The 12,420-nt window shown below is 37.0% G+C and overlaps 1 protein-coding gene across 1 annotated transcript; it reads right to left on the bottom strand.

The window, feature by feature from the left end:
• Positions 1-3,414: 3,414 nt before the first annotated feature.
• Positions 3,415-10,484, bottom strand: LOC134315311 (GTPase IMAP family member 8-like). Its single transcript, XM_062996400.1, has 3 exons — positions 10,460-10,484; positions 8,356-8,974; positions 3,415-4,195 (listed from the first exon to the last, which is right to left on the bottom strand). Exons 1-3 carry the CDS (start codon positions 10,482-10,484, stop codon positions 3,415-3,417), a joined length of 1,425 nt encoding a protein of 474 aa, XP_062852470.1.
• Between the last annotated feature and the right edge of the window lie 1,936 nt (positions 10,485-12,420).

Here is a 12,420-nt window from a genome sequence, read left to right as displayed (position 1 = left end):
GGTTTAGCGGATGAGAAAAACGCACAGACCAATCACGTGACACCACTCAGCCAATCAAGTCTGTGCATTCCAGCCGGTAAACACTGCGACTCTACAGTGCAGACAGATAAGAGAGTTAGAGGCGAGTTACATGTGAAAAGATGGTGGAAAGAAAAAGAAAGATAGCGAACGTAGAAAAAACGAAGGGAGAGATACAGACGACTGTGCAGCAGAAAGTTGAGAAAAAGACGAGTGAGACAGGAGACAAATGTCGCTCTCCAAAAAAGAAACGTGTACAGCAAAAATACAGCATTTAATCCGTGATGGAGAGACTCATTTCTGTTCTTACTTCCCACTGAAGCACAATTTATTTTTATTTTCTCTTAATTTGATAAGAGAAAAGTTTGATAAGGTGGGGCGGTCCGGGTCCTCTCTGTGTGGAGTTTGCATGTTCTCCCCGTGTCGCCATGGGTTTCCTTCGGTGCTCCGGTTTCCTCCCACAGTCCAAAGGCGTGCAAGTGAGGTGAATTGGAGACACTGAATTGTCCATGATTGTTTTCGATATAAACTTGTGACCTGATAAGTCTTGTGTAGTGAGTAACTAACGTTTCTGTCATATATGTAACCAAAGTGTAAAACATGACGTTAAAATCCTAATAAATAAACAGACATGTGATTTGACAGTCAGTTATTGATTACATGCAGATGTTGATACAGCTACTTATATATATTATAACATATATATTATATATAGCAGTGACAGCTCAGTGGTTAAGGTACTGGACTAGTAAACAGAAGGTTGCCGGTTCAAGCCCCGCCACCACCAAGTTGCCACTGTTGGGTCCCTGAGCAAGGCCCTTAACCCTCAATTACTCATTGTGTTCAGCTCATTGTGTAAGTCGCTTTGGATAAAAGCATCTGCTAAATGCTATATATATATATATATATATATATATATATATATATAAGATAATCCTTTATTAGTCCCACAGTGGGGAAATTTCACAGCAGCGAAGGGATAGTAAAGCACTCAGTACAAAAAATAGACAATAAAAAGTACAATGTATAACAATAATAATAAAAAAGTCAGAAAAACTGAAAAAACTCTAAAAAAATATTTACAAATAATTTTATTATATATATAGTATATTTTATATATACTGTATATATATATATATATATATACAGTACAGGCCAAAAGTTTGGACACACCAGTCAAAAGTTTGGACACACCTTCTCTTCAATGTTTTTTCTTGATTATTTTTATTTTCTACATTGTAGATTAATACTGAAGACATCCAAACTATGAAGAATTATGTAGTGAACCAAAAAGTGTTAAACAAACCAGAATATGTTTTATATTTTACCAACTCTACCTCTGCACAACCCAACTGATGGTCTCAAACACATTAAAAAAGCAACAAATTCCAAAAATTCACTCTAGACAAGGCGCAAACATTCATTGAAAACCATTCCAGGTGGAAACCTAATAAAGCTGGTTGAGAAAATTTCAAAGAGTGTGCAAATCTGTCATTAAAGCAAAATATGGCTACTTTGAAGAATCTAAAATATAAAACATATTCTGGTTTGTTTAACACTTTTTTGTTTACTACATAATTCCATATGTGTTCCTTCATAGTTTGGACATCTTTAGTATTAATCTACAATGTAGAAAATTTAAAAAAAATTAAGAAAAACCACAGGAATGAGAAGGTGTGTCCAAACTTTTGGCCTGTACTGTATATATATATATATACTGTATATATATATATATATATATATATATATATATATTAGAGATGCATGAGTACCGATACTAGTATCGGGTATTAGCCCGATACCGCGCTCATTAACTCGTACTCGTACTCGCAAACGAGGCTCCGGTACTAAACATCCGATACCGTGTACCTAGTAAACGTTGCTGCGTTAACGCAGGGATTTTCAACCTGTGGGGCGGCAGTGCCTGACCGGGGGGGCGTGACATTACGAGATTTTTTTTTACTTCTAAAACTAAAGCAATTCATTTTTTACCCACGGGAGACATTGAATTATTCTCACTGACCAGGCTCACACGCACGTTTAATGTTATTTAGTTCTGTTTGACAAAAAAAAAACCTTCAAAATAGAGCTAACAGTGAAGATAAACCGGTTACAAAAGCAGCGACCGCTGTTATAGGACGTGTTTTTGTTCAATACTCTGTTCACAGTGTCGATACAAGTGATTCAGGAGTCGACTCATTTTAAGCGCAGCCTCAGTCATCTCTCCGTGTTACTGTTATAATGAATGTTGCGGTTGTAAATAAACACCAAATACTACAGAACATTCTGTGTGACTCGCTTACCTTATAAAGCTCAGGCTTAATTATACTGGTTATTACCACAGAGCGGGAGCCGACTCAGAGTCGTTTACGATTTACCGAGGTGAACCACGAATGTATGTGCTGATAGAATCGGCTCAGATGGGATCCGACTGTATTATCTTTTTAAAGTAAATATTTCAATCAGCAGAATCGCATCGCATGTATGATGTGCACAACGTTAATTATGTGCGTTTATTAATGAACGTTAACGTTAGCTTGTCAGAAGCTTTCTCAATTATGTCTGTGCGGTGTTTTTTTTTTTTTTTACAATTAGTGATGGCAACCCAAGCAACTGTTCCACTGCACTATTTTACACTAAAAACTACACTATTCCATAATGCTCCAGATTGCATCATTCTAAATAGGTATCGGTATCGGCGAGTACAAAAATACATGTACTTGTACTCGTACTCGGTTGGGAAAAAATGGTATCGATGCATCCCTAATATATATATATATATATATATATATATATATAATATATATATATATATATATATATATATACAGATATATACAGTATATATATATATTATATATATATATTCCGGACCTTTGCTTCAAGAAATTTTCTCTAACTGGACCTCTTTAAATTTTAGTTGAATACCCCTGGTTTATGAGATTGTTTTGAGATGGTTTTATGGTTTATGTTAAGTCAGAGTATCTATTAATGTATCTATGAATTATATGGATTATGTTTACCTGCTAGATATACTTTATTATTTTAGTCCATAATCTTATTCCAACATGCTAGATATACTCAGAAAATAGGGAAAAATAAACATGCATCTGAATCCAAGGTCATAAGTTTATCAAAAATACTTGTACCATGATCAACCCCCTCACAAATACAACTCTCTCTCTCTCTCTCTCTCTCTCTCTCTCTCTCTCTCTCTCTCTCTCTCACACACACACACACACACACACGTATTTTATACATTAAATGCCTCTTTTCAGTGTCTTTCCTGTTTTTACTTTAACTTGATGGTTCTATAGGTTCTGTAGGTTTGCTTAAGTATAGTTTATCTTAATAATCTTGTTCCAATACACTTGATAGTCAGTCTGTATTTATTTATTACTGTATTGTGCAGTATCCTTTAACAGCAGCAGCTGCAGCTACACCAGCGACTGCAGTAGTTATCCCAACACCAGTTGCAGCTTTCAGGTATGTGCTGCTTCGTTCTGCTTTTTCTCTCGCTTGCTTGGCGTCCAGTTGACTTTCCCTTTGAAGTCGTTCTTGTTCCTTTCTAATAATTTCCTCAGCTTCCTGCAGAAGATTGTTTGTGTAGTGTTGTCCACCATTACCAATAACCAGTTTATCTATCAGTTCAAACAACTCTCTAACTTGTGTTGGATCCTCATCATCGTTGTTGAATACGTGGTATCGTCCTTTGATGACCTGAATAATTTTCTTTAATTCAGAATTTTCACGCACACATTCATGAATGTTCTTCTTGCTTTTATTTAACCGATCTCCATGTGTAAATAGCACCATGGTATATTGTGAGGAAGCTTCACCAAATATCTGTTGAATGATCTTCACAGTATCCACCTCTTCTTGTGTAAATCTCCCAAGTTGCAGAACCACAAAAAACACATGAGGTCCTGGTGCACACAGAAATATGCATGACTTGATCTTTTCCACTATTTCACTATTACTTTCATTGGTGTTAAAAAAGCCTGGAGTATCAATAACAGCAACTCTTTTGCCATTAACAATCCCTCTGGCTTTATCACAGTCTGTGGTCACAGAGGCACATGAGATCTCAGAGTTAAATTCTTCTTTTCCCAGGATGGTGTTTCCTGTGGCACTTTTTCCAACTCCAGTCTGCCCCAACAGGACGATCCTCAATTCACTTGTACTCTCCTCATTCTGAACTGTCAAAGGAAAAGCAGTTAAACAAATTGCATTAAAGTAGCCTGTTTAAAGTTTCTCAGTTACAGTTTTCTTAAAAAAATAGTTTGCTTAATTACAAGAGTTTTACATCTATTATGACATGGATAAATGTGTACTGCTTAGCTGTCTCAATTGGATCAACTGTTAAATTGTCACTGACAAACCCAAAATTGCATAGTTGAAAAACTGGACGAAAAAATTCCACTTGCTGCTCCACTTCTGTCTACCATATTAGAACTTTTTTGTTATTTGGTCAGAATATACAGTAGATCAGCAGGCACCAAGGAGGTGCAGTGGGATATTCCGCTAGCACACCAGTGCTGTGATTCAGATCTGTCTATCTGTTCACTTGAATAGACATCTTATAATTCAATCTGCTTGGTATTAATTGCTGCATCAAATGTTTTACAAAAAAATTATTTGCTAAAATCTATTGTTATTGAAAATTATAATTTAGTTCCTGTGTGGTGGTAAACACATGCCCCACTGCATTGCTGCATTCATACTAAGTTACTTTAATAAATGTTAACAATTATTTAATATTTATATATAACCTCTAAATGTTTTGTTCAAAACATATATTTAAAGTGTTATATTTTAAAATTATTTAATGATTAAATGCTGAAGCTTGGCATTACTCACATTTCTCAGGTTCCAGTGCACTCATGTTTAGTGTGGAGAAGTTGTCTGGTGATCAGATCTCTGTGCTAAAGCCGGTGAAGTGTTCAGTACATGAAGCTGTAACTTGTGTTTTTACAGTCACTAGGACACACACAGCTTTTTTTATTAGCCGTGAACATTCCTGCCCCATTGTTCCATACTGAGCACATTCAACTTGTAAGAAGGGAGGCGGTGTATAATTTGCATTGTTACTTCTTGAGTTATTTAACCTCATTTTAGGAAGAATATTTTTTTCAGTTGTTAATACTCTGCCAATCACAGGCTGAGGTTAGCATTTGTTAGCTACAAATAAGGAGTGCCACATGTATGTTACTTGTCCTGTTAATCAACATTACATTTCTCATCTGTTTCTTGTGAGATGTTTTATCAGAGAACAAAAGCTTCTTTTAATCTGGAATTTTTTCTTCCCCTGGTGGTGGGATTTGAACCTTTCCATTACAAGTCAAGGACATTAGCCACTGTGCTACCATTGCCCTACCACTACCATTACTTTGCTTGGTTAACACTGCTGTAGGGTGGCTCTGTGGATAGCACTGTTGCCTAACAGTAAGAAGGTTCTAGGTTCAATTCTGAGGTGGAGTGATGCTAAATATTGAACCAACTGGAGCTTGTTTATTATCTACCACTGTATCCAGTGAGATGGTCATCCAGTTGGTCATTATACTTTGTAGAGCAACATTTTCGACCTTAACTGAGGTGGAGCAACAAAACTCCTACATCATGGCTACTTGTAGGGTACAAACTTCCTGAATACCATAAAGTTGCATGGTTCATCTTTAGAAGAAGAAGAAGATATACTTTATTTGTCATATATACATATACAGGTGTACAGTACAATGAAATTCTTTCTTCGCATATCCCAGCTGGTGTTGGAAGCTGGGGTCAGAGCGCAGCGTTAGCCATCATATGGCGCCCCTGGAGCAGACAGGGTTAAGGGCCTTGCTCAAGGACCCAACAGTGGCTGCATAGCAGAGCCTGGATTTGAACTGCCAATCTTCTGGTTGAAAGCCCAAAGTTTTACCCACTAGGCTACCACTGTCCCATTAATGATATTTTTATAATTAATAATGATAATAATAAATATTCCCATATGTGAAGAGTCTGATCACATGTTAATCATTCTTCACAATAATTATTAACAATATATGCATAGTAGGAAACACAGATATATTTAAACATGTAACATTATTTATTTATGTTAATCTCAATCAGTTTCAATATTTGAAAGTCAGAGTCATTACATCTCTGATATTTTTGTAAAAATTGTTCCTGAAAGTTTTGTATGAGTGAGCAGATTTGTAGCATTTTGATCAGTCACACCATTTTTTTTCCACAAATTATGACTTCTATAGCATTTTCAGGAAATCATTAAGTCACATCTTCAAATAATGTCCTGTTTGTACTTATCACTAACTTTGTAAGGTTTTAGAACAAATCATAAACTCGTCCCATGTTTGTACAAATCATCAGCTAATAATTTTTTTTTAAAGCTACGATTTAAATAGACGTTTCTGTGACACGTGCTGAAGCCACTCTCCACATTGTGCAGCTCTCTACCATCGCCAGTCGCTCCGCGAAAGAAACATACACTTTTCCTCTCAATCCTTGTGAAAATATTAAGGTTTTTTTTGCTTTTCTGACATGTTTTCATTATTATTTTTTGGGGTAAAACCCAAATCTCGCTCCACATGCATAGCTGCGCATGCGTACCTCGCTTGTCTCAGCGATATGCACATGATATAAAACTCTGCACCCAGACCAGATCAGCACTCATATGAACATACAACATTTTTATTCTTGAAATGTTATATGCACTATTGTTATTTTCAAATTTACATCAATGCAAGTGTTATCAGCAACGCAAATATAATTTTTAGACGGAGCTCTATGGTCACTAGTGCTGTTTAGAACATGTGGACGACTCACATGGTCCCTGCGGACGACCCCTGTCCTAGATGGTCTTGGTTTTGGCTGGATCCATAAACAAACTGAAAACAATTAAGCCCAAGAAGGCCACAAAGCTGGCATGAAACTAGGACTTCTCAAGAATGACGTAAAGAAGCATTTGCAAAATGTGTCGCAACAGGTGCCACACGCTCAACTAGATTCCTACCACGTATACAAATGTCATCAATGTAGATGAACATGTAATGCCACAGTGCCTCCTGAATTACTTCATTTATGAACTGGTATAAGTTGGCTGGGGCATTCATGAGCCCGAAGGACATCACCCTGTATTTGTATTGACCCGAAGAGAAGATGAATGCAGTCTACCATTCATCCCCTGTCGGTAATGGGGCAGTGATGAAGCGGGAACAAAGAAACTTCAAAATAATTTTGGACCCAGAACAGAATCAGAGCTGTTGTTAATGATCTCACACTAAAAGGTGTGACAAATAAAAATGATACACAATTAGATTAAATAATAAGATAATCTTGAGCTGATGCAATTCCTTTATTTGTACTAGTCAAGAGGCTTTAAGGCTCACAGGCCCAACAGTGGCTGATGGCAGAGCCGGAAATCGACCCACAACTATTCAGTTGGTAGAACACAGGGCAATGAGTAATTTGGGTGACAAGGAAAAAAAGGCTGTTTTTGATACAGCTCTATTAATTCATAATATTTAGCAATTAAAAAGATAGCATCACAATTATATTTAACGAAGAATTTTCTTTTTGAATAAGCATGCTTTTAATTTTATTTTGATATCATTATGACCACAAGAAATACACTTTTTAGTGTTTTGAGTATATAGAAATTAAAACTTACATTAATACATTTTCTATATAGTCACTGCAGTAAATGAATCCAAGAACAATTGATTAAAGAAGTGGAATTGTGACTATTTTCCATGAAGCCAGATTAGCTCTTTGTGATAACATTGGATACCCCTGAAATTAAGATAATATTACTCATTTTATTAGCACCAGATATATTAACTATCCCAGCACTGTAAAGCACAGTAGGTCGTGGCAGGATCCAGTTTTACAGGGAAACACTCATCGCCAGACACAAATACCCCTTCACACACACAACACACACACACAAACACACACACATACACACACACACACACACACACACATGTAAACATACACATTTTATTCATCAAATGTCTTTTTTCAGTGTCTTTCCTGTTTTAACTTTAACTTAAGATGGTTTTATAAGTTCTATAGGTTTGCCCAAGTCTTAAGTATAGTTCTTAATAATTATATTCCAATTTACTTGATGGTCAGTCTGTATTTATTTTTTACTGTATTGTGCAGTATCCTTTAACAGCAGCAGCTGCAGCTACACCAGCGACTGCAGTAGCTATCCCAACACCAGTTGCAGCTTTCATGTATGTGCTGCTTCGTTCTGCTTCCTCTCTTGCTTGCTTGGCGTCCAGTTGATTTTCCCTTTGAAGTCGTTCTTGTTCCTCTCTAATCATTTTCTCAGCTTCCTGCAGAAGATTGTTTGTGTAGTGTTGTCCACCATTACCAATAACCAGTTTATCTATCAGTTCAAACAACTCGATAACTTGTGTTGGATCCTCATTGTCGTTGTTGAATACGTGGTATCGTCCTCTGATGAGCTGAATAATTTTCATTAATTTAGGACTTTCTTGCACAAATTGATGAATGTTCTTCTTGCCTTTCTTTAACCTTTCTCCATGTGTAAATAGCACCATGGTGTGTTGTGAGGAATCTTCACCAAATATCTGTTGAATGATCTCCACAGTATCCACCTCTTCTTGTGTAAATCTGCCAAGTTGCAGAACCACTAAGAACACATGAGGTCCTGGTGCACACAGAAATATGCATGACTTGATCTCTTCCACTATTTTCTCTTTTGTTGAATTGGTGTCGAAAAGGCCTGGAGTATCAATAACAGCAACTCTTCGACCATTAACAATCCCTCTGTCTTTTTCACAGTAAGCGGTCACAGAGGCACATGACAGCTCAGAGTTAAATGCTTCTTTTCTCAGGATGGTGTTTCCTGTGGCACTTTTTCCAACTCCAGTCTTTCCCACCAGGACGATCCTCAGTTCACTTGTACACTCCTCACTCAAAGGAACTGTCAAAGAATAAGCAATTGATCAATTGCATGAAAGTCTGTTTATAGAACCTTGAATTGTTTTTATCCTTCCCAGTTTTATTTAGTAAATAAAGTTTGCTTCACATGGCAGTTTTACATCAGTTATGCCATAGTTGAATATGTACTGCTTAGCAATCAGTACAATTTAATTTATTTAGATAGTTAAATGTGTATTTATATACACTGCTCACACTGCTTTATCGTCACAGTATGACATTTAATTCGCACCACCAAGTGAATTAAATAGGGTTTCAATCTGTCCAGTTATAAAGCATAAGCAATTATGAGCAACTGTCAGTTTTACCTGCTTTGGTAAGACAAACCCCAAGACAACCCCCCAAAAAGGGAAATGGTTTCGCAGGTGGTGACCCCAGTTACTTTCTCCTTATCCTTCCTTGTAACTACTGATAGTATGAGCTGATACCTTCAGCCAATTTTAGTTGGACAGGGCCACCAGTGTCTGTTCCTTCGTGCGAGGAGAACAGAGCTCTACAAAATTACCCTTAGTGGGCTGCTGGTATGCTGGTTCTATCATCTAATGGGATATGTGCTCACAACCCAGAACTGTACAGCTTTAGATCACCAAGGAGTACTCATAAGGAGCATGCTCAGACGTTGTCAGGAGTGTATACAAGCAAAATGAGTTGCAATGATGAAATCCATACAAATTGGATCAGTGATTTCAGTTTTTACTATGATTTTTGGTAACAATTTATGTTAGTAAAGATTTTCAACTTGAATCTTTAAGGACAGTTGTAGCCTAATGGTTAGGGTACTAGATTAGTATTCGAAAGGTTGCTGGCTCAAGCTCCATCACAACCAGGTTTGCACTGTTAGGCCCTTAACCCTCAATTGCTTAGACTGTATACTGGCAAAGTACCGTAAGTCGCTTTGGATAAAAACGCACACTAAATGCCAAAAATGTAAATCTTTAGTTCATTAAGATCCGATGTGTGATTTAAATGTTCCCTTCGTTTCCTTGCTGTTATGTAGAAAACTGCAAGGGTGCCAATAATTGTGGCACGTGGTTTTGTTAAAACAATAATATCCGTAAACAGTATATAAGTGTACTTATATTATTGTTTAACAGTACTGCACTTAATACAAAATCTGACACTTAAAGAAGCTGAAGAGGCTAAAGCTGTGTGGACGTACACAATTAAATAATGCTACTGAATTTGTTGTCTCTTGTTTTGATAGGTATGAATAATCATGTAAATATAAAAATGTTTTTCACTGTAACAGACATCTTATAGTTTGCACTTTCTAGTTATTAATTGCTGCATCAAACCAAAAAATCATATCTTTGCTAAAATCCATTCATACTAAGTTACCTTGAATGAATGTAACCATTTAGTTTATTGTTTATATATAACCTATAAATGCTGTGTTTGAAACGTATATTTGAAGTGTTATATTTTAAGATTATTTAATGATTAAATGCTGAAGCTTGGCATAACTTACCTTTCTCAGGTTCCAGTGCGCTCATGTTTAGTGTGGAGAAGTTGTCTGGTGATCAGATCTCTGTGCTAAAGCCGATGAAGTGTTCGGGACATAAAGCTGTAACTTGTGTTTTTATAGTCACTAGGACACACCCTTTTTTTTTATCAGCGATGAACGTTCCTGCCCCATTGTTCCATACTGAGCACATTCAACTTGTGAGAATGGAGGTGGTTTATAATTTTAATTATTGAACTTTACTTGATAGGGTTGGGTTCTTGAGTTATTAAACCTTATTTTTAGGACAAATATTTTTTTTCAGTTGTTAATACTCTGCCAATCATAGAGTGAGGTTAGCATTTGTTAGCTACAAATAAGGTGTGACACATGTAATGTATGAATGTTACTTGTCCTGTTAATCAACATTACATTTCTCATCCGTTTCTTGCAAGACGTTTTAACAGAGAACAAAAGCTTGTTTTAATCTGGATTTATTCTTCTTTTTAAAGGTGTCTTGTTAGGCTACTGTGTTTGACCTAATGTGTTTTAAATCCATTTTTGGTTCCTGTGTTTCTGATCACTAGTTCACTAAGCACATAAAACTACAGCTGAGTTTCCAATGGATGAGAGGAGGGCAATGATTTAAAACAAAGCCAAGTATCCACACACTGTCCTATATAGTTTGGGAGTTACGTGAAAATAGTAAAATAATATTGAAGTGCTTAATTGTTTACATAAGCATTTATCCAAAAAAAAAAACCTTACAATTGTGACAGAATAAAATTTGAGCAATTGAGGTTTAAGGGTCCAACAATGGCAATAGTGGTGGGATTTGAACCTTTCCATTACAAGTCGAGGACCTTAGCCAATGTGCTACCATTGGCCTAATCACTTTGCATGGTTAACACTGTTTTAGGGTGGCTCTGTGGATAGCACTATTGCCTCACAGTAAGAAGGTCTTGGGTTCAATTTCGAGGTGGAGCGATGCTGAATATTGAACCAACTGGAGCTTGTTTATTATCTACCACTGTATCCAGTGAGATGGTCATCCAGTTGGTCATTATACTTTGTAGAGCAACATTTTCGTCTTTTATTAATTTAACTTAAACTGATGCTATTTTATCTAAACTTGTGTGGAATATAAATTCTAGGTGTTCAGAGTTGGTACATCCGGCAGGCTGTCAATGAACACAGCTGTATTTAATAGTATGTAAAGATATTATTTCATGAATTAATTTATACATTCATTATCTGTTTTACCACCACTTAATCCAACTCAGTGTAGCAGTGGGTACAATTCACTGGACAAAATGTAGGAAGCACCCTAGCCAGTTCCCCAGTCCATCACAGGGCAAACAGACACACCAAGGGCAATTTTACTATTTCCAGTTAAACTGACAGCATGTCTTGGACTAATGGGAGAAAACCCATGCAGACACAAGGAGAACATGCAAACTCCACACAGAAAGGGATGGACGCTCTACGGTGCAAGTTATGCAGCAGCTTGGACAGCTACCCAATTTCCTGCAGGTTAGGGCAGTTAGTGGTGCCACAATGGTACTAATGTTCTTTAAGAAGTTGGTGAAGCCCAGGAAGCACTAAGCCAGCCAAACTGAGATGAAGCAAGGGCACTCCTAGATGGAAACAACTAATCCTAGTAAGGCCACAGAGCTGGCAAAGAACTGGGACTAGATTCTTACCACATATACGAAGGCCATCAATGTAGATGAACATGTAATGCCACAGTGCTTCATGAATTACTTCATTGATGAACTGGTGTAAGTTAATGGGGGCATTTATGAGCCCAAAGGACATCATCCTGTATTCACAGTGACCCAACGAGGTAATGAGTGCAGTCTACCACTCATCCCCATGCCGCACTCTGGCTGGCAGGATAAGCAAGCTGCAGCAGGTTCAGAATCCACTGGAGCACCTGCTCATGCTCCACCAAAATGTTTACCTATGGGAACAGCACTGTTCAATTC

This window comes from Trichomycterus rosablanca, chromosome 5 (genome assembly GCF_030014385.1).
Source record: "Trichomycterus rosablanca isolate fTriRos1 chromosome 5, fTriRos1.hap1, whole genome shotgun sequence".
Taxonomy (NCBI): Eukaryota; Metazoa; Chordata; class Actinopteri; order Siluriformes; family Trichomycteridae; genus Trichomycterus; species Trichomycterus rosablanca.
Note: the sequence above shows the minus strand (reverse complement) of the source record. Positions and strands in the feature narration are given on the sequence as shown.

Coding starts and splice junctions, on each gene's coding strand:
- LOC134315311 (XM_062996400.1), bottom strand. CDS start 10,484: ATGAGCGCACTGGAACCTGAGAAAG. Junction 8,975..10,459: donor CGCACTGGAACCTGAGAAAG/GTAAGTTATGCC, acceptor ATTCTTTGACAG/TTCCTTTGAGTGAGGAGTGT. Junction 4,196..8,355: donor AACAATCTTCTGCAGGAAGC/TGAGAAAATGAT, acceptor GGAGAGTACAAG/TGAATTGAGGATCGTCCTGT.